General features: G+C 40.1%; 1 protein-coding gene across 1 annotated transcript; it reads right to left on the bottom strand.

Moving 5' to 3' along the window:
• Positions 1-625: 625 nt before the first annotated feature.
• hpda (4-hydroxyphenylpyruvate dioxygenase a) lies at positions 626-8,668 on the bottom strand. The gene is made up of 14 exons (XM_058087781.1): positions 8,577-8,668; positions 8,456-8,482; positions 8,296-8,358; positions 7,342-7,446; positions 7,219-7,261; positions 7,056-7,138; positions 5,053-5,142; positions 4,863-4,969; positions 4,688-4,765; positions 3,571-3,733; positions 2,768-2,839; positions 2,542-2,664; positions 2,349-2,465; positions 626-1,461 (listed from the first exon to the last, which is right to left on the bottom strand). The coding sequence occupies exons 1-14, from the start codon at positions 8,577-8,579 to the stop codon at positions 1,348-1,350; spliced, it is 1,188 nt and encodes a 395-aa protein (XP_057943764.1). The 5' UTR covers positions 8,580-8,668; the 3' UTR covers positions 626-1,347.
• Positions 8,669-21,727: the final 13,059 nt, after the last annotated feature.

Below are 21,727 nucleotides of genomic sequence, written 5' to 3'. Positions count from 1 at the left end.
TCACAAGCAGCTAATTCACTCAATAAAATGCTTTACTTTTATTATAAAGTAAATATACTACTATACTAAAAATTTACTCGTAATAGAGCAGTATTGAACAGAAACACCGGAAAACAGCTTATAATAAACTTTCGGTTATTAACATAATAAAAGCTTGAAGGACCCCGCGTTATATAGCTAGTGCTAGTTGCAGCGAAGACGATGGATGACGAATGGTTAATCTTTGAAGTGGAGAAATGTCACCTTTTATTTGACCCAAAACACCAGTTTTACAAGGACAACATAAGAAAAGAAATAAGAAAAGACACGGCGCTCTGTATCGACAACTTTAGATATTGACGGTAAGCTAATTCCACATAATCACGTGCCCTTTTGTTTAGCTAGCATAAGTACTCAATGCTACGTCTGTCTTGGTTTGTTGTCGAAGTAAAAAAAGAGTCAAATATACAGCTTTATGCCAAAAAGGAGCGATAAGGCTGGGGGATACGTGACGCTGCACTGACGCCTAGAATGTGAATTTAGCTTTTTAAATATTTGCGCTAAAAACGCAAGGCGGATGTGACGTATGCGATACACTGCCGGTGTGAATTCAGGGTTGGGCTACTGCCTGGAAATGAATTAATGGATGTTTAGATTTTCTTTTTGTGTGTGTGTGTGTGTGTGTGTGTGTGTGTGTGTGTGTTTTATGTTTAGATTTTCATGCTATATCGTGTTTTTAGAATGTACCCCCCAACCCAACACACCAGTGCTCCTGTGTGTGTGTGACCTTCTTTATTGATCAGTCTGCAATGTTGACATCCTAATACCACTGGTCACATGGATATACCCTGTACAGTAATCCCTCCTATCCCGGGGAATTGCTCCCAGACCCTAGCCTGATAAATATATGATTCATTATTTATAAATGAAATATTGTCATACTTAGAGCACCTGTTTACATCCTTCCAAATGTGTTTTCTAACATTATTAGAGCCCTCTAGACATGAAATTACACTCATATAGTCACCTTTACACCAGTAATACCCAATATAGTAATATAGTAGACAGAAATAAGGCATAAATAAGACATAATAAGACTCAGGTGTTTGCATCCGGACAGTTTGTTTTACTCCTGTGGTGGCTATTGCTTCATCAATGTAACATTACTGACACCTAGTGACCAGTATAGTATACTACATGTCATTACAATGTTTTTCAATGTCTTATGTTTGTATTTTAGACATTTTTATGCTTCAAAATGCTTCATTTTAGGTAAACAAATGTGCTTCAAAATTCAGGTGGTGAGGGATTACTGTACATGCTTCCAAATTCTTACAGGAGTTTTTTTTTACACATAAAGTCAAAGGATCAGTAGAAGGCCTCGCCCTGACCCTGAGGTGTCAGCACTGTGAGGTTGCCTCTGGCGTCTTGGTCCTTCTCGATGGCCTCAAAGAGAGACTTGAAGTTTCCTGCCCCAAAGCCCTGGAGATGGAACACACACACACACACACACACACACAGATGGTTAATTGGCTATAGAGCCTTCTGTCGTATTTCTTATGGGCCTTCGGGGGATCTTCATACTTTGATGTGTGGAGGTGCACTTCTTTTTGAGATGAATCATATAATATGATGAGTGTTGACAGTTGCTGTGGTTCGTGTGCGCTTTCTCGTTTTCATGTGAACTTAGTGAAGGGTCTCAGCAGGGTTCCCGCTGAGAAATAAAAGTTCAAGATTCCACCCCTGCTGAAGTTCAAAAGTTGGTTGTGACTAACGTTCCTAAAAACCGCCGAGCACTCTTCTGTCTATTGAGGATCTTTGGCTCATGTTTTTTGCTGTAAACCAGTAAAAACCATCACGTGCCGCATGAGAGTTTTTCTCTTTTGTGTTGTTGTTTGTGCCTTCAGGTCAAGATGGCGGCAAACTGTACTCTTTTGATGGAGGCCATCTATGTTAGACTACTTGACCTTTCACACTGCATGAGCCAGCAGAGTTTGAAAAAAGGTTCTCCTCTCATTCCGTGTGGAAGTGCTAAGTTTCTGGCTTCTCCATTCTTCGTCCACACATCTGAAACACTTCCTAACTGGTTAGCTTGGCATGCTAGTGGCAGCCATCTTTTGCGCGGTGATCCCAATGTAATGTAATGCAATGTGATGTAAACAAAGGAGTGTAAAAGTAACTATTGGGTGTTATTTCATGTCCACAGGGCTCTAATGATGTCAATACACATATTAGTATACTATTACATAGTATTGCTATGGAGCAATGTATGAAGTCCTGGTCCATTGTGTTCTTATTACTAAAAACTATGAACCAACAGGGTTCGGGGTATGAAAAATGGGTCTTCTGAAGTTGCAATGGTCACTTACAAAGTGATTGTTCCTCTGGATGACCTCCAAGAAGAGGGTGGGTCTATCCTGCACAGGTTTGGTGAAGATCTGGAGTAGGTAGCCCTTGTCATCAAAGTCCACCAGGATTTTCAATTCCTTTCAAAGACGCAGCAAGTATTTTACTGACGTGCCATGGCAGCCGGGATTATTAATTAGCACGTTTGACGCTTACCTGTAAACGGTCAAGGTCCTCCTTCACCTTTATCTTGGCGCTTCTGAGCTTCTCCCGCAGGCTTTCATAGTAGGTGTCAGGTGCTGAGAGGAACTCCATCCCTCGGGCACGCAGGTTGACAACCTTTTGATGAGATGAGGAGGAGAAGGAGGAGGAGGAGGAGGAGTAAAACAGGTTTTTACTTGAAGGCGACTACCTGGGATTTTGAGGATGATTGAACACTCACAGCTTGAATGATGTTTGATGTGTTGAGGGCGATGTGCTGGACGCCTGGGCCGCCGTTGTAGTCCACATATTCCTAAACGCACATCGCGCACATCAATCCATTGCACTATTATTTGATAATAATAGTACACTTTATACAGAGTTTGCAATCACAACACAACTGAACATAAAATGCAGTTTTTAAATCAAACATTTTATTATTAAGGGGGGGAAAATCCACACCGACATGGCCCTGTGCCAGAAAACATCTTCAGGATCCCCAAGACCTTTGGGAAAATACGAGAGAAAAGTAGAACTTTTTGGAAGGTGTGTCCCATTCCAGGTTCTGCAGCAGGACAATGATCCAAAACACACCAGCAAGTCCACCTCTGAATAGCTGAAGAAAAACCAAATGAAGACTTTGGAGCGGCCTGGTCCAAGTCCTGACCTGAATCCTATGGAGATGCTGTGGCATGACCTTCTAAAGGCATCATGATGGAAAAGCCTCCAGTGTGGCTGAATGACAACAATTCTGCAACGCGAGTGGGCCAACATTCCTGCACAGTGCTGGAAAAGACTCATTGCAAGTTATCACAGGCACTTGATTGCAGTTGTTGCTGATAAGGCTTGCTAAGCCTAACCACTTTTTCACACAGGGCCATGTAGCTTTGGACTTTCTCCCTTAATAATAAAGGTTTCATTCCAAAACTGCATTTTCTGTTCAGTTGTGTTCTCATTGATTCATATTTAAATGAGTTTGTTGATCTGAAAAATTTTAGTACAAAAAAATAACCACTGTATATATCGAAAAATTGAAACCCCCACCTGTATTTGTGACTTTTTATTTCCCACAGCAGGTTCATTGATGGGCATCTTAATGGTTTCTTCATAGTTGGTCACCACAATGGACCTGAGTGCACTGTACTTTGTGTGGATCTGCTTGTCATCTATGGACCAGAACCGATGGAACATCAAGCACTTCTGATACCTGGGAGGTGCAGGACGGAAAACAAGAAGGACGGGTTTCTTACAAGGAAGGTACTTTGGACATGTTTCATTCACTCTAAAAAATGCCTCATTTCAGACATAGTAACTGGTGATTAATCATGATTAATCTATTTGCATTGATTACTAATTATAATGAACTAATTGTCTACGTCTTTATTATTTTATTTGTTGTTTTTAGGACTGTCAAATGAGTTAACATTTTAATCAGATTAATTAATTTGATTAATTTATTTGACTTGATGACTAATTATTATGACCTAATTGTCTATCTCTTTATTATTTCATGTATATGTTGTTTTTAGGGCTGTCAATTGAGTAAACATTTTTAATTAATTAGTTCATTAATTAGTAGCATGAATTAATTAGACTTGATTACTCTATAAATAAATGTCTATTTTATTTGTTTTTTTAGGACTGTCAAATGAGTAAAATTTTAATCAGATTAATTAGTAGCATTAATTAATTTGACTCGACTATAAATAACTGTCTACTTTATTTTATTTATGTTATTTTTAGGACTGTCAAATGAGTAAACATTTTAATCAGATTAATCACAGTTTTCAAATGATTTAATGCTAATTAATCACCACTTATGTCAATAAGACACAATTATGTCTCAGACATGCCTAGTTTTCTCGTTACGTGTCAGCGCTATCCTCAGACGCCCCACAAACGAATGCAGTGGTGGTCTGCTTGTCATTCCCACTGAAGGTCACCTCTGCCTGCAACACTTCCACTTCCTGTGTGACTTCATAATACTCCCTTTCCACTCTTATGACCTCGCTATGTTTCAGCCATATTTATAATACGCTTGATGCGTCCTCCTGGTGCACAATGTTTGCATGTCCTTTGGAACAGCGTGTCTGCTGTGTCAGCGGTGTGTGTGTGTGTGTGTGTGTGTGTGTGTGTACGTGCTCTTAAGCACGAGTCTTACCAGTCTGAAACTGGCACCATTTGATCATCTGGCTGGTTTCCCACAATGTGATCAATGAATCTCAGACCTGCTGGTGGACTGCAGAGTCGAGCACATGGGTGTAAATCAAATACAATAATGAAGTCAAATATGAAGTACAATTGATATTAGAATGTGATGTTAGAGGGACACTCACAGTTTGGCTAGGAGAGGATCTCCAAACAGCGGTTGTTTGTAACCGGGCAGAAAAAGGCCTTTGTAGGGCTCAAGGTACTCGATGAATGTGTGTGTAGTATCGCCGTACTGCAGACCAAGTGGGTAGTTATTCTCATATGTACATATCCTGCACTTGTGATCTTTTTTATATTGTGTCAGTGCTTACACACCGTCTGAACCACAGCATATTTCACCCTCCCGTGGATGTCCTGCTCCACCCAGGGCTCCTTCACGATGACCGCTCCTCGCGCCTTGGCCGTCTGTCGTTGGAAACAATGTTATACTGCCCTCCAGCGGTTGGAAAAATACATAGCATCCCTGTTTTTGGACGCACGGCTTGTCTTTTATTGGCCACAAAATGGCATCATGTGGAAATTACAAAGAAAAACATTTTAGCAAATAAAAAAAATTAAATTAATCAATTAAATTAAGATAACATTAAATAATATAAATACAAAAACTGAAGTACAATAATAAACTCAAATAATAATAGCAATTATTATTATTAAATACAGCAAATACACCAAGTAGTACAGAAGTTAAAATTGGCAGAAATATAATATAAATAATATACAGAAAATGCATAATGTGGAAATTGCACGTAAACAAATTTTTGAAAATTCCAAAAAAATAATAAAAAATATGGATAAATATTTTAAAAAATATATGCACAATATAAATAAAATAAAATCCTGTAAATAGGTCAATTAATAAACATGCTGATAAAGAGTTAAAGAATCCCCAGATCCAGGCGGTGATCCGGATGACCCCCAAAATTGAATCAGTTCTTCTATGTCCCATTTCCTAGAACTCCTGAAATGTTCATCTGAATCCATTCAGAACTTCTTAGGTAATTTTGAACACAAACAAACAGATAAACATAACTTCTCCACTGCGCATGTAGAAGTGGGAGCATGCGGGGCTGCAGTACGGTGGTGCAGTGGTTAGGACATCTATCAACCTGTTTACATCCGGTATATACGTATACGTGAAACTGTGGTTGTATTCCGCCTTCGGATTTAACTGGAGGTCCCATATTTCCCCGTATTTCATGTTTGTTTTTGGTGACGACTTTGAACCTCCACTTTGACCTCGACAAAGATAACAAGTTCATAGGAGTCCACCAAACATGAAAAACCCCGTCATGTTTACCCGGGTTTCAACACACTCCCCTGCATGGAGCACGAATACCTGTGAGGCCAAAGCATCCGGACACAAAAGGACTTTTCACCACTTATCAGGACTCAGCTCACTGACGTTGATAGTGACTTTGCCGTATGTTCTATATACTGTATATTTTTATATAGTTTGTATTTTATGGCTTTGTTTTTTTTCTGATTTGAACATTGACATATTTTTGATAGTCAGCGTTTTAACTTGGGATGACCGATAATTATTGGATTTTTTTCCCCATTATGACAACCGTTATATGTTCATTCCACCACAGGAGATATTTCATGTTAGCAATATCGATATCGGAAATGGACAGTTGGACAATATCGGCTTCGATATCGTTATATACCATATCGACATGCATTCAAGTCTTGTAGGCAAGAATGCAAGTCCAAACGTTTCCCTACAAGACTCTCATCATTCCCAAATGCATTTATTCAGTCAGTCATTTTCTACCGCTTTTCGGGGCACACCCTGGACTGGTCGCCAGCCAATCACAGGGCACATGTAGACAAACAACCATTCCCACTCACATTCATACCTATGGACAATTTGGAGCCGCCAATTAACCTAGCATGTTTTTGGAATGCGGGAGGAAACCGGAGTACCCGGAGAAAACCCACACATGCACGGGGAAAACATGCAAACTCCGCACAGAGATGGCTGGAATTGAACCCTGGTCTCCTCGCTGTGAGGTCTGCACGCTAACCACTCGACCGCCATGCCGCCCATCTAAAAATCATGTGGTGTCCAATCATCATGATTGTTATCCATTTTCTTAACCGTACGCTGGAGCCTATCCCATCTGACTTCAGGCGAGAGGCGGGGTACAACCCTGGACTGGTGGCCAGCCAATCACAGGGCACATATAGACAAACAACCATTCACACTCACATTCATACCTATAGACAATTTGGAGTCGCTTATTAACCTAGCATGTTTTTGGAATGGGAGAGGAAGCCGGAGTACCCGGAGAAAACCCAAACGCATTTAGTTTTACCTTAATTAAATAGTCGCAGTCCTCCACTTGGAACGCGATGTCTTTGGCTCCGTCTCCGTGCTTCATCAAGTGCCATCCCATCTCTAAGAGAAGACAAGCCACCAAGCAAGCGTTACACTTGATCATGCATGCATTGTCACGTGTGTCTGAGCTGGTTCCTTGCCTTCGTTTCCAGGATTGAGCGGCGATTCCAGCACAAATACGATCTACGAGGAGTTCGAGGGCATGCCGGATTACATCCTACATGATGTCGTTGGAGGATGTTTAAAAAGCGCCAAATGTCTACCTTATCTTGCCTGATGGCATGTGACGCCACCTCTCGGCTGCCGGTCTCCAAGCCCTTGTAGGCCAGAGGCTCGAAACCCATCTTGTCACAGTAGAAGGACGCCGCCTGCAAACACATGGCCAAACTACACGGGAGTTTTTCATCACAAGTAAGACAGCCGCCATTAACATTAACACAGGCGTAACACGTGGTTAAACCCAGGCCTTCTCTTCTTCATGTCTCGTACTGATAACTCATTCACTCCATAGCTTTTACACGTTGGCGCTTACATTATGTTGTTCTTTTAATTGTGTTAGCAAAGGAAGAAACACCAATAAACAAATAGAAGTTTTGTTAATGACATTATACACAGAGGTGTGAAAAAGGGATTTCATTTTTTTTTGCATTTTATTTTTATTTTTTTTATTATTGTTTTTTTTAATCTATGACAAAACTGAACATCTTTATATTAGTCCTTTTGCTTAATTTTTCACATTAATTTTTTTTTTTTTAATAAAGAAACCCAGCTAGAAATGGCCCCTAGGCCCCACTTTGGACACCCCTGATTGTTGCCCACTTGTTTGTGGACCCTGAGCTCAACCTGAGACACATTTAAAGCACTCTAATAAATATATATAAAATATATCAATTTTTCACAATGTAAAAATAAAGAAACCCCGCTAGAAATGGCCCCTGAGCCCCATTTTGGACACCCCTGATTGTGGTCCACCTGTTTGTGAGACCACCTGAGACTCATTTAAAGCACTCTAATATATATCTTTGTTTTGGATGCATTTATTTGAATCGTAATAGCATTTTATTTCATCTTGCTTTTAACGATAAATACATTTTGTTGAAATATACAGTAAGGATATTTGACCTGTAGCTTATTTCTTACGTCTTATATGCGGTTGGGTTATTCAGAGATCGATGTCACTGTCAAAAATACTTTGGACCTGAAATTTCCATACTGACCTGTTTAGCATTGCCGACCCAGAAGGTGATATGATGAAATTTGACAAATTTTCCCCTTTCAGGCTAAAAACATAGATGTGAGAGAAGGACATTTAGCTGGGAAGATGTAAATAAGTTGCTTTTGTATTTTAGAATTATACTATTGTGATGCAGGACTTACTTTTTCTCCTTTGTCAGTGTAGCTTGTCTGAAATAAACACACACAGAAACATAAAGGGATTATGTTTGTAATGCAACGGGTGTTATGGCGTTTAAGAGATATAATTTTGGGATATTCTTACCATGCTGTGGATGGAGATGGGCCTCGGTTCAACAAAAAGTAAGATCAAAATCAGAGTTTGTCTCTCTGCTGCAGATATGTACTGACCTGACGGTGAGCTGTGATTGGTCATTTGGTATCTACACCCACCTGTCCACCTCCTCCTCCTGTCAATTTCTGTAAAAAAAAAAAAAAAAAAGTTAGACTGTAGTCAACTATCAAGGGTAGGACACAGTGTGAACGCACAGTATAAATGTGTTCATGTTTTGATATAAACCAGTAATAAAATACAAGTAGATATTCATCCTTTCGCCGCTAGAGGGAGCAACACAGCATGGTATGAGAGTGTGCTGTTTTTATTTGCTCATGAGATGAATATTTGAGCAGAAACAAAATGTAGCCAACTAGCATAAAAATGCCTCCTCCCTCCCATATCCGTGTTACCAACTTGGACATTTTTCTCGCTAAATATGGAGACTTTCCAAACACTCTCTGTGACTTATTATGTCAAAAGCGACAAGTGACAAATGTAAAGACTTTTCCTGACGTCATTGGGAGAGGTAATAGTAAAAGAACATATTGTTCTAAACGGCGAGGGTGGAACCACCTCTGCGATTACCGTTCTAAGCTGCGATTACATAGCAACAGCACCCTTCTCATACTGTTAAATATATTAATTATGCTCGCGATAATTACATAATTTTATGTTACTGTGCGTTAACTTGCTTCATTCTCAACTCAAATCCCTCACCTTTTCACCTCAATGACGCAATGCCGGTCACTGTATACACATTGGCCACGCCTCCACCCTGCTGTGCTCAGCCAATCAGCAGTCAAACCTGAGGTGTTCACTGACTTGCCGTGAGTCGGATATTTGACATTCTCTTCGAAAAGGCACACAAACAACAGTATATAAGCCATTTTGAGAAAAAAATATATATAATCTGAGATTTGAAGAATAAAGTCGTAAATGTACGATAATTAAGTCTTAAATTTACAAGAATAAAGTCGTAATATTACATGTTGTGTCAGAGGGACAATAACTCTTCAGGCAAGGTTTTATTTATAATGTGGCGGCATAACTAATTGATCACAAACACATTAACCACTTTATCCTACTTTGATCTCAGCGTTCATCATGCAGCTCTGGAGCCGCCGGTTGCCAACCTGTTCTAAATTAATCAACTTCACCACAAAGCCAAGGCTTGATAAGGCTTGACTTGCTTGCAGCAAAGAAACATGTTATAGCCGTGTGTTTACATGACATTCACTGTATTTTGCCTAACTTTTCAAGGTAAAAAAAAATGTGAATGGACTGAAGGAGAACATACATACACACACGGTGTGTCTTTTGGCTGCCGGTTGTTATTGGAGAGCACATGAGGTCAAATCCTGTCTGTGGCAAACAAGGCCGACTAACAAAAATAAAATCTGGCTTCACCTATTGTACAGGTCGTGCAAGTGACAGATGCATACATTTGCACACATTATTTTCATTATACTGCTTGCTGCATTTTCTATGAAGCAAGCAAATAACTAATTGATCCATTGACCTTTAACCTATTATCAATTATTGCTAATATATATATATATATACACACACATTTGACAGAACTCCATCAGCTGTCACAAATTAGTGTTTAATCTGTTGTGATCATAATTTATTTTGACACATTTTAGGAAAAGTAGTCAATGACTTGCAACATATTCAGTTCTTCCAACTGCATTTATCGTCAATATATACCTATTTCAAACACAAACAGCACGTACAACGTGTGTGCGTGCCGGAGCACAAGTAGAGCGTCGTGTACGTGTGTCCAGTTTGTGCCGCGCTGTGATTTTCTATTGGTGGCTTTCGGGATTCCTCCTGACATGTGATTGGTTTCCCTGTGGGCGTGTGGGAACCCCTCGCTTTAATGCCGTCGATTCTCATTGGCCGCTGTAAAAGCTCTGTCGTGATTGGTCGTAAATGCCTACTTTTCTCTCTTCCTATTGGTCGACGGGCTTGTCATCGGACAAGAATGCGGAAGTCTTGCAGTCTACTGAGTCACCGTCGTGTCAGCTGATTCTCTTTGAGTAAGTTGATTTAACTTTAAAATGATATAACTTTGCAATAAACCCTGCGCACATGACACGTTTGTGGGTTGTCGGGCATGCTTTGGAGACGTAAATCAGAAGCCGGTTTGCATTGTGCTTGTGCGGAATGATGTAAATACACAACCCGAGCCCCCCACCCCAGTACCATGGCAGTAGCCGGGGCCGGTAACTAGCTTGATGCTAACGTTTGCACACAGACCGCCGCTGTCATTTACTTTCGCTTTTGCCTCGCAATCTTATTTTGTACCCTGTCAGCGAGTCAGCTGATGACTGAAGTCCACTTTCGGTTTCGCTGTACACGTTTATGAACTTAGTTCCGTTTTTACACACGCACACCTGTTGTCTGTCACCGGTGCAAGCACCTGGTTTAGTGTCATGTTCAAGTGCCACCGTTGGGATGGGAGAATATTCTAGAATCTAGGTTCCCAAAGTGGGGTACGTGAATGAAAATTAAAAACGGCTTGTCTGAATTATCGCGGAACACTGAGATTTCCGTAATGTCCCCGAACTCCTCGTGAACAGCCACAGCAGGTAAGCGGTACAGTGCAGAGGAAAGGTGACAGCATGACGGTGGTGTCACTCTTGTGTGCGATAGATTCAGTAAGTTTGATGCCAGTGTTTGGCAAGTGTTTGGAATTGTGTGCTAAATAACAGCTAGCCTTCGTCGTTTTCTGATTTGTTGATTGCATGCACCGGCTCTGGTAAAGCCCCCAACTTTGCACGTTTCAATTTGGCCATTTTGTTCGGTAGTCCTTGAACACATCATGTGTGAGACAAATTGTGACTGTCTATGACTTTCTTCAACGCTGCACAGATTATTTTTCTATTTTTGCTATGCTAAACAAAGAGACTGACGAAAGGTCTCACCCCGTGCATGCCGTTATTCTATGGAACAAACTCCCTTCCCGTCTAGTTGGAGACAAGTGATGCTTAAAACACGCATGCACATGGCAATATACTGTATTAGGCCCACAAAGTTATTGGGTTCATTGTCATTTATTTAGTGATTAATTTTATTATTGTTTGAGGTCTACTAGTGCCCACAAGGCATTTTTTTGTTCGGTAGTCCTTGAACGCATCATGTGTGAAGCAAATTGTGACTTATGTCTATGACTTCAACGCTGCATAGATTAGTTTTCTATTTTTGCTATGCTAAACAAAGAGACTGACGAAAGGTCTCACCCCGTGCATGCCGTTATTCTATGGACAAACTCTCTTCCCGCCTAGTTGGAGGCAAGTGATGCTTAAAACGGACATGCATGCAGATGGCAATATACTGTATTAGGCCCACTGTATTGGGTTCATTGTCATTTATTTTGTGATTAATTTTATTATTGTTTCAGGTCTAGTGCCCACAAGGCATTTTTTTCCTGAATGAGAAATCATGCTTTAATACTATGAGATCTTGTAACAGCCCTATTATTGTTATTATTACTATTCACTTAAAAAGAGTCACGAGTGGAGGTGGATAACGTAGTCGTATCGCTTCTTTCACTGAGTAACCTGGCATTGAAAGAGTGGGAGGGAGACGACAGTAAACTGGAGACACAGGAAGAGGGAGGGAGGAACGGAGGGAGGTGTGTCATGACCTGGATTACAACCAGTGTGTTTGGGGGACAGCCTCGACTGCAACTTTGCAAGGCATTGAGCTCCTCCAACTTTCAAACTTGCTAATATTTTTAGCAAAGCTGATTGCACACACACACTGACGGCATTTCATTGTCCGGGTAAGTTTACATTGACTTGAGTGTCATGTTAGCGTTTTCTTTTTCATGGAGTTGTGTACAAAAGGGGGTGTGTCTGTGGGTGGAAGTCTGGGGAAGTGAGACGGCAGCACTGCACTGTGAGAAATGTTGTGTTTTAAGATGTCCTTGTGTTCGGTAAACTGTGTTGTTTCGACAAGACATCGAGCCCATGGCATAAAACGTCAGCAATGAGTGTGTTATGTCTGGCAGCCTGCATGTGTTACACTCTGGTCAACTACCTTCCTGGTGCAAGTAGTGGAACCTCAGAGGGCAAACACAATTTGTTGTGGGACGCCGATGCCTTCAGATTTTGTATAGGAACTAAAGGAAATGGAAATTCTTTCTTTCAGATGTAAATACTCAAACGTTCACTTTCAGGATGAATGATAGATGTGATAAAATGACCACAGGACCGCAGTATTGGTACTGGTGGCTTGTGGGGTCTAATCATCCTCAAATTTGCATAATTGCCCTTGACGCACGGATTTAAAAACAATATTTCTTAGCATTAAATTTGTCATTTTGCATTATTTGTGCAAGAGGCACAAAGAGGTGATGGATGCAACTCCATAATAAAGGAGGTCATGTTTGATGCATTGTTCTCCCCGTGCATGCGTGGCTTTTCTCCGGGTACGCTGTTTCCTCCAACATTCCAAAAACATGCTAGGTTATTTGGCTACTCCAAATTGTCCATAGGTATGAATGTGAGTGTGAATGGTTGTTTGTCTATATGTGCCCTGTGATTGGCTGGCCACCAGTCCAGGGTGTGGGATAGGCTCCAGCATGCCCACGACCCTTGTGAGGATAAGATGTAGAAAATGGACAAATGAAGTAATTAATCACGCAAGGTTTTATAAGAGCTCGGCATGCATCTACCCCATTGAAATACAATGAGATTTCGCAACTCGCAAGATTAAAATGGGACAATTTCTCATTCTCCTGGACACTAAGGCCTGGGATGATGAGAAATGAAGTAATCACGCAATAAATGAAAATTAACTTCGTCATTTTGCCAGCCTCTATATGTTGCCATGTGCATGTGTGTCTGTTTTCCTCATCTCCGGCCTCCAAACAGACAGGAAGAGAGTTCACTGGTGTGCAATGGTTTCAGCACATTGGTGTGTTTGTTCCATAGAGTAATGGCATGAACAGAGTGAGCCCCGACGCCACTTCCTGTATACTCGGCTTGTCTTGTATGGGACATAAACAACAATACACAAGAGCACATTTTCCATTGTCTTCTTATTTAGTCTTTTCTCTCTATAGTCTTCTCAAAATATGTAATTCCTTTGGTGGTCCTGCAAAATGCGGATGACATCATCTTTGATGTTGGGCCGTTGTTGTTGCAAAAAGGCCACAAAAGGACAAAATAAAGCTAAGAATCAATCCTTACATGCGTGTTAAGGAGAGTCCTCCCCTCTCTTATAGTTCATGTTTGAAGTTTCAAGGCATATTTTCCCTGTCCGTTATTGTTTGTATTACTTCAGTTATAAAACACGTAGTTGGTCTCGTTTTTGAAGGTCTGAAAATTGTCGGAAAATTCTAAAATGTGCAACCTCAGGGCCATTTGACACGAGGGGTCCCACTTTATTACTTCCCCTGCAATTATACAGCAATATTGTTTTCCGACTGCAAAACGTCTCTCTTTTAAAGCTCTGAAAATGGTCAATTCTTAAATTGAACAACCTTGACAGTGTTTGACTTCACAGAGCAAAATGCTTGTTTAGGCTGCCAAATATCTCCTTTTTAAAGGTCGGTGTAGCAATTCCAATTCCACTTACCCAATATCCAATCATTTAGAATGATTTACTAAACCACACAATCCTTGCACTTCACAGCATCTATGCCAGAACAGTCAGATCTTCAGAGTTTCTGTGTTGGGTGTGAAGAAGATTGTGGAATATAGTTGGCTCCAGCCTATTACATGTGTATACCTGCACGTCCCTCTGCAGCGTTGCACTTATGGGAGCTTCCTTCCATCTCTTGACTGCTTCTGTTCTACGGCAGCCAGTTCAACCACATCTTTTTGTGATTTCAGTGCCGGTTTGTACTCTGCATGTTGTACTTTAGACAAGGGAAGGGCTGCTTTTCAATGCAGCTCCTTCGCAATTGCATGCGCCGCTCAACCACCCACGCAAAAACATCTTTGCACACGCCCACTATATCTCAAAGCTTTTTTTTCCCCCTTTCCTATGTTGGCAGGAGTTGTCAGTAGCGAGGCCAAGCCCAGCAGACAGGAGAAGAGGGAGGGAAAAGAAGCACCCACACCTACCATCTTCATCATGGTAAGCCAATGGATGAGGGCGGTGCTTGTGTTTTCTTCCAAATGCTTCAATCCAGCTGTACTCTCTTTTCCCCACACACAAAATGACATTCCGGGACTCCTGCCCTCAAGCAGAAAGTGGCACTATATTTTCAAGTCAAAACAAAGAGCGCTGTGTTGCAACATGTTCGGCATCAGATTGTACTCCGTGTGCTTTTTAAACACGCGGTGCACATTTTTAAGGGTGCAGTCCTAGCGAAGACCGAGGCCCCGTCACTTGGGATCATTCTGTTCTTTAGTGAAGATTCTGCTATTGCTAAGACACCTAGTGGTCATTACTGGTAAAATATGGAGTATTTGTAATAAACCAGTGCAGGGGTTGCAGCCTGTGGAATACTAAAAAAATATAATTTAACAAGAAAAGCAAAAATTGAAAAATTAGAAACATTTATTAAGAGAAAAAAAGTTGCAATCTAACAATATTGTTACATTAGTACACAGTAAAATAACTTAATTTTAGTAGCATAAAATTGTAATCAAAGTTGGCAACCTAACCCATTAATTGGCAGATTTTATCATTGAATATTTTATATGCAAATGAGTTTGTTTGCCAACCCACACTTGAGTATTTAGTATCAGTAATACAGTAAAAAATGAGAGGAAATCTGAATATGTTAGTATGAAAGAGTACATTTGGAATACAGGAAGTGAACAAATGCATTGCAACTGGTCCGAAACTCCTTTTTCAACACGTGGAACTGTGAATTGTACTATGTGATGTATCACAACGTAACTTGTATGCATGTTCAAGATGAGTTAAACCAGCAATATTGCACGAGGACACCCCTGAAAGGTATGGAAATCAGATGTTTGAGCTGGTCGGTACATATTTTCATTACTGTAAGTGAGTGGACGGATGCAGACATCCGATTCCCTGCAGAAGTATTGGAACAGCGATGCCAATTCCTTTATTTTTGGTGTGTAAGCATTTGTGAATCTGAGAGATTCTGGAATCTAAATCAGACCTCACCAGAATTTCAACCATTTGGAATGTCCTGAAGAAGAAAATTTCCCATATTAAAAATTCCCAATACAAATTTCCCCACTGAGGGACGAATAAAGGCATATCTTAATCTTAATCTTAAGAAAATAAGTAGTAAGTAACAGGCTTAAAACAGGTTGACAAAGGAAAACATCAGCAGAGTCAGAGACAGAAACACTGTGAGATGGATGGATGGATGTTGGGGACATCATGAACAACCTGCAGAGGGCAGGAGTGCGGATAACACCTCTCATAGAAGGACTTCATGGACAAAAGTACAATGGATACACCAGACCATACAAACCACTCATTAGCAAAGCAGGAATTAGGAAGTTAAGGCTGGAATTTGCCAAAGTAGTACAGCAATGAACGCCAAAAATGTATCAGTTCATCAGTAAAAATGTCAAATTTTGGCTACCCTGTTTATCGTTTGAGTGGCTGATGCTGGTTTAGTGCTTAGTCAATCGTAAAACAAAACTTGGAGCATATACTATGTCTCATGTGGTTGCTTTTTATTGAAAGTTCTTTGATTATATTATAAACACGCCCTGGAGGTTATCATTGCTAGCGGAATGAACTAATAATATTAAAAGACTAGATGAACTCCACATCTGAGCTACAGATGTGGAAGACCTCTCAAACTTCAGTTTGTCTGTATTTGACTGCCTGGTCCTAACGGCATCATCAGAGCAGGACAAAAAGCTACGCTCGTTACAATAGCAATCAGTCTCTTAAGAAGATCAAACGGTCACCAGAAGATGCTCTCATGATTTTAATAGAACTAATTGGTGCAGCTTTTATTCCGCACAAATGGGAGGTGCGGGAGCACGATGTGTGTCCCAAGTCTCCGGTCAACTGGGTGGGCAGAATGCAAACATGGCAGGCCGCCCGGCTCTCAGCTTTTATGACCCACACAATCAAGTAGTGGCTTTAATTGACAGCGTGGCTGATCAGCAAATAACGCGTCCACCCAGGCATGTAAATGAGGGCACAGACGTCAGGTTGTCATGGGTTTAAGCCCCGTGTTCACGTTGTCCTTTTACACGTTTCTGTACCCTCTCCCTGTTGAATTAAGACAAAGTAGGAACTCTTTGAAAAGTGAAAGCTCACATTTTCTTTATACTTGCAAAACAGATCTTCAGATTATGCTAATGAAGTATTCAATGCATGCAATAACTAAATTATAGCAAAATACTGTAAGTAGTATGTTATGAACACACGTTACTACATTGTTACAGCATGGATATACTGTAAAACCATGTCAAAACAGAATTAAAAGGCAGTAATAATTATCATTATTATTATCATTTATTATTTACAAGAAAATAGTAATAATGGACAGCAAAACATCATTGCTTCAAAAATAAAAAAGATAAAAAACATTATCGACATACCTCAAAATACAACAACCATTACAATACAATACAATACAATACAATACAATGCAAACAAACAACCCAGATCAGGCACAGCAAGTGAAGACTGGGGCTGGAGCTGTTCATCGGTAAAACCTTGCTTTTTAATGCACAAGACTAGACACACACAAACTAATAAACGTGTCTAAAAACCTCAGGTAGGGCTTAACAAGAAGATACTGATGTTTGGGTTGGTCACCTGTTCAGACACAGTCTCAAGTTCTTGTTTTTTTTAATGCACAAGATTAGACACATGCAATCCAGAAAATGATATGTAAATGTCACAAAAAAGTGGGCTAATAAATTTACAATAAAAACACAAATACTGTGGATTTCAGAAAATAACAGATGGAATGATACAGCACTCTACAAGAAGCAATGAAGTCTGTAAAATTAAATAATTTAAAAAAAATCCAAAAATTGTTAACTATAATGATGAAAATGGTAATATTAATGATGATTATAATGATAAAGACTATAACAATAATTATAATAACAATAATAATATTACAATGATAATAATAATAACGGGAAAACAAGACAGTGGCATGAACATGATTATATTTTGGTGAATTACCGTATTTTCCGGACTATAAGTGGCACTTTTTTTTCCTAGGTTGGCTGTTCCTGTGACTTATACTCCAGAGCGACTTATAAATGGAAAAAAGTTTATGTTACATAAACACTGGACACCTTTTCTGTTCATGTTCATTTTTTGTTACCCGTAAAAAAATGCAACTTATACTCCAGTGTGACTTATGTATGTTTTTTTTTCTACCTAATTATGTATTTTTGGCCTTGTGCGACTTATAGTCCAGAAAATACGGTGTATATATACCTTATTTTCCGGACTATGAGTGGCACTTTTTTTTCCTAGGTTGGCTGTTCATGTTCCATAGGCCATTTTTGGCCTTGTGCGACTTATACTCCACAGCGAATTATAGTCCAGAAAATACGGTAATCGACTGAAAAAAGAATGGTTACCGTCCAAATACCGTATTTTCCGGATATAAGTGGCACTTTTTTTTTCATTGGTGTGGGAGATGCACTGTGGTGTTTCGTGCATTTGCCCAAATAAATATAATTAAAAAAAAAAACTGAATTTGTGTAAAAGGGCCCCAAGTATGATATCTATCCACTACCGCGGTATCACTGAGTGTGATATATTTCCTTTCTCACTTGTGCTCCCAGATCATGTTCTTTCAGGTGGGGATTGGGAGACATTTTGTTCCATAGGTAATATGATACTTTTAATCCAGCTTCCTGAAGCGGCAATTAATTGCTTTCCGCGTTTCTCACTGAAACAATAATGGAAGGATTGAGTTCATATTGTTTCCCACTCTTGCTGTCGTATTGTCAGCCGGATCATGCAAGCATGGAAGCTGCAGACAATGGTGTTATTTTATCCTACCTCCGTAGCTATAATGTATGGTAATGCTACCCCTTAGCAGTTAGTAGAACAGACCACTCTGCAAGGGAGTTTGTTTTGTGGGCTTACATGAGGTCACCCGTGTGTTTAGCGTGGTACATGCACTGCCTGACCAAAAAAAAAAAAAAAAAAAAAGTCACCACCTGGATTTAACTAGATGAATAGGTAAGAGCCTCCCATCGGATAATTACTGCATCGGTGATTGTTTCAGCTGGCAGCAAGTTATTTAGTCTGAACTGATGCGTGAAACAACATCCTGTTGTTGTGGAAAATACGTTTCTTTCAGAAGAGTCAAATCATTGGAATGGGAAAAGATCTAAGGAAAGGGCTAAAATCTGATTAAGAACTGTCTAGCACATTATTAAAACAATAAAGATCAATTGGGAACATAACCTCCTTGGTGATGATAATCGGTTACCTGAAAGCGTCTTCCCGGGTGATAGTTGTGAACAACCTGGTTTTATGCTTTAACCCTTTATAGGGCACTCACTGAAATACTTCAGTAAATCAATCCTTCAGTGTTGTTGGGGGGCTATAAGAAGACATTTTTTCTTTTTTTACTTTTTAAAAAATTCCAGGTTTTGGGTGCAATTCAAGATCAAAGAAGTTACCATATACGGTTCCTTGCCCATTTAGGGTATGGAAAAGGGACAGGTCAAACTGCACAAGGTGACATCAACAGAGGTACTGTAGTTAGAGTGACTGTCATCAACTTATCATGGTTAGTTTTTATGTTTGGGCCAAGAGTGTCTGGGCCCCAAGTGTCAGAAAATTGCAATTTCCGACTTCTGAATGAAGAAGGAAGTTTGATACTCCTGATTGATCACAGCCCATGACATTGTCTGATCTTGGCTGATTGGCATGAGAAAGTCACATGACTCTGTTGCCTTGCTGAGACATGGGGAAACCCTGTTTTTTTAAGTTATACCATATATGGTTACTTGCCCTATAAATGGTTAAAGCATCTTGCGCCAGGTCAAGGTCAATGCAGTCCTCATGTAGGACATGTCAAATCTATCATTTAGCCTAATGTGTGCTTCTCTATTGTTAGTCTTTTGAGCTCAGTTGCTTTATTTCACTTCCTTATTTCTAGGAAAACAGTGAAAGGTTAACTATGACTTGTATGAAAACAAATGTTTCAATTATGCATTCTACAAAATGTTGATGGAATTTAACGTAATGAGTAAGAAAAGGTCTTTGCTTACAGAAATGAGTATTAGCCTTGTGCGTAATTATACTTGAAAGTAGAATCAAAGATATGGAAGGACCAAATCATAGAGCAAATTAAATGTAAGAGATGGAACAATGCACACACATGAACGATGTGATTGCGACGGCGCTGCGCATTACACCATGGTCCAATACCAGAGCAGCTCAGAACAAAAAATGAGGATCTGATAGATTTGATATGGCTTCAACAGAGCAACAGGTGGACGATTTTTGTAGAAGTGGAATTCAACAGCTAGACATGAATTCCGCGGATGAAATAGCAACACCACATCTGTCGGCCTCATCATAAAGTTAACCAATTGCTGAAGCTGAGGGGAACAAACAAATGAGCATCTGAAAAAAAAGCGGAACACCTCCATGACCGAGAAAGCATGTGATGGAAAGTTCAAAGCACCGCAACTGCAAATCTTAAATGGAGGACCGAAAAAAGCCAGCATACCTTGTATGAAATGCACCAAGGAACTGAACAAGTATTAAAGATCACATCATCAAGATCACAATGGAAGACACAACACACAAGCAAAGAATGTTTCAGTCTGAAGGAACGTATTCTGCTTCACTACAATCCGGAACTAGAAACCCATTCATCCACATTCAACTCCAACAAGACTAAATGCAAAGGATTGCTGAACAAGAAGACCATAACGATTGGATTTGGATGATGACACAGATCCGAACGCCAATTTATCCATCCATCTTCTACCACTTATCTGAGGTTGAGTCGCGGGCAAGCGGCCTAATCAGGGAAGCCCAGACTTCCTTCTCCTCAGCTATGTCATCCAGCGCCTCTAAAGTGTCCTGGGTCTTTCCTGATGTGTCCTACCAGTCAGACTGAACATCTCCCCAGGGAGTCGTCCTCTCAATACAGAGGAGCAGCAGTTCTGAGTTTTTCTCGGATGACTGTCTTACCTTATCCCTACGGGAGAACCCAGCCACTCTCGGAGAAAACTCATGTGTCCTTTTGGTCACTACCCAAAGCTCATAAGACCAAAGACCATAGGTAATGGTAGGAATGTAGATTGGCTGGCTGACTCTGGTGAATTGAGATCTTTCCCTCTTCAACACAGTGGATCAATGCCGAGTACACATCACTGGAGACGACTCGCCGATCCGTGTGGTGGATAATTTATTTCTTTTAATTGTACAGTAAACCTCGGATATATCAGAAATTCGCTCACAACGGACAGATAAAAAAGAACAAATTTTTCTGTAATGCATTTCCAATAAAAATTCATTGCATATATCGGATTTTTTATAACGGATTTCGCCTATTTCGGACAAAATCTCCAGTCCCGTTCCAATGCATTTCCATTAAATTTCCCTCGCATATATCGGATGGCCGCATCGTGGCGCTCCGATTTGCCGAATCGTGACAGGCCGCTATACGACGTCGTTTGCAGCGTTGCCTGCGCGTCCAGGTACATTGGAAACATAGTCAAGGAAGTGCCTTTTTATAACGGATAAAATCCGATTTACGTATATATCGGATATAAATCCGATATATGCGTAAAACGGACATTTTCCGGTATACGCATATAACGGATTTCGCTTATATCGGACAAAACCAGTGGGAAAAATTGAATCCGATATATCCGAGGTTTACTGTATCAGCAATTGATCTCACTACATGGAGGAGCAACATAACTAAAAACGTTAAATCAATTGCTCATTTCAACAGCCGAAGCACATATACCAACTTGAGCAACATGAAGAAATACTGAGCCAATCAACAAACAAAAAAGACAGTTTGTATTATAAATCATGTTGGTAATGAGCAAAAACTAAACCTTTTTATTCCTAAAATCACTAATCTAACTACTATTAAAAATGACCATTGCACTTAAATTAGTTGTCATTACAACTTCAACCCATAAAATCAATGAGGTGAGTCCAAGTACGATCTCACCACTTATTCAGTATATTTTACTGTTATTGCGTACTTATGCTGTTAT

The sequence above is a fragment of the Doryrhamphus excisus genome, chromosome 11 (genome assembly GCF_030265055.1).
Source record: "Doryrhamphus excisus isolate RoL2022-K1 chromosome 11, RoL_Dexc_1.0, whole genome shotgun sequence".
Classification (NCBI taxonomy): domain Eukaryota; kingdom Metazoa; phylum Chordata; class Actinopteri; order Syngnathiformes; family Syngnathidae; genus Doryrhamphus; species Doryrhamphus excisus.
The sequence above is the reverse complement of the archived record's forward strand: the minus strand, read 5'-3'. Positions and strand labels throughout refer to the sequence as shown.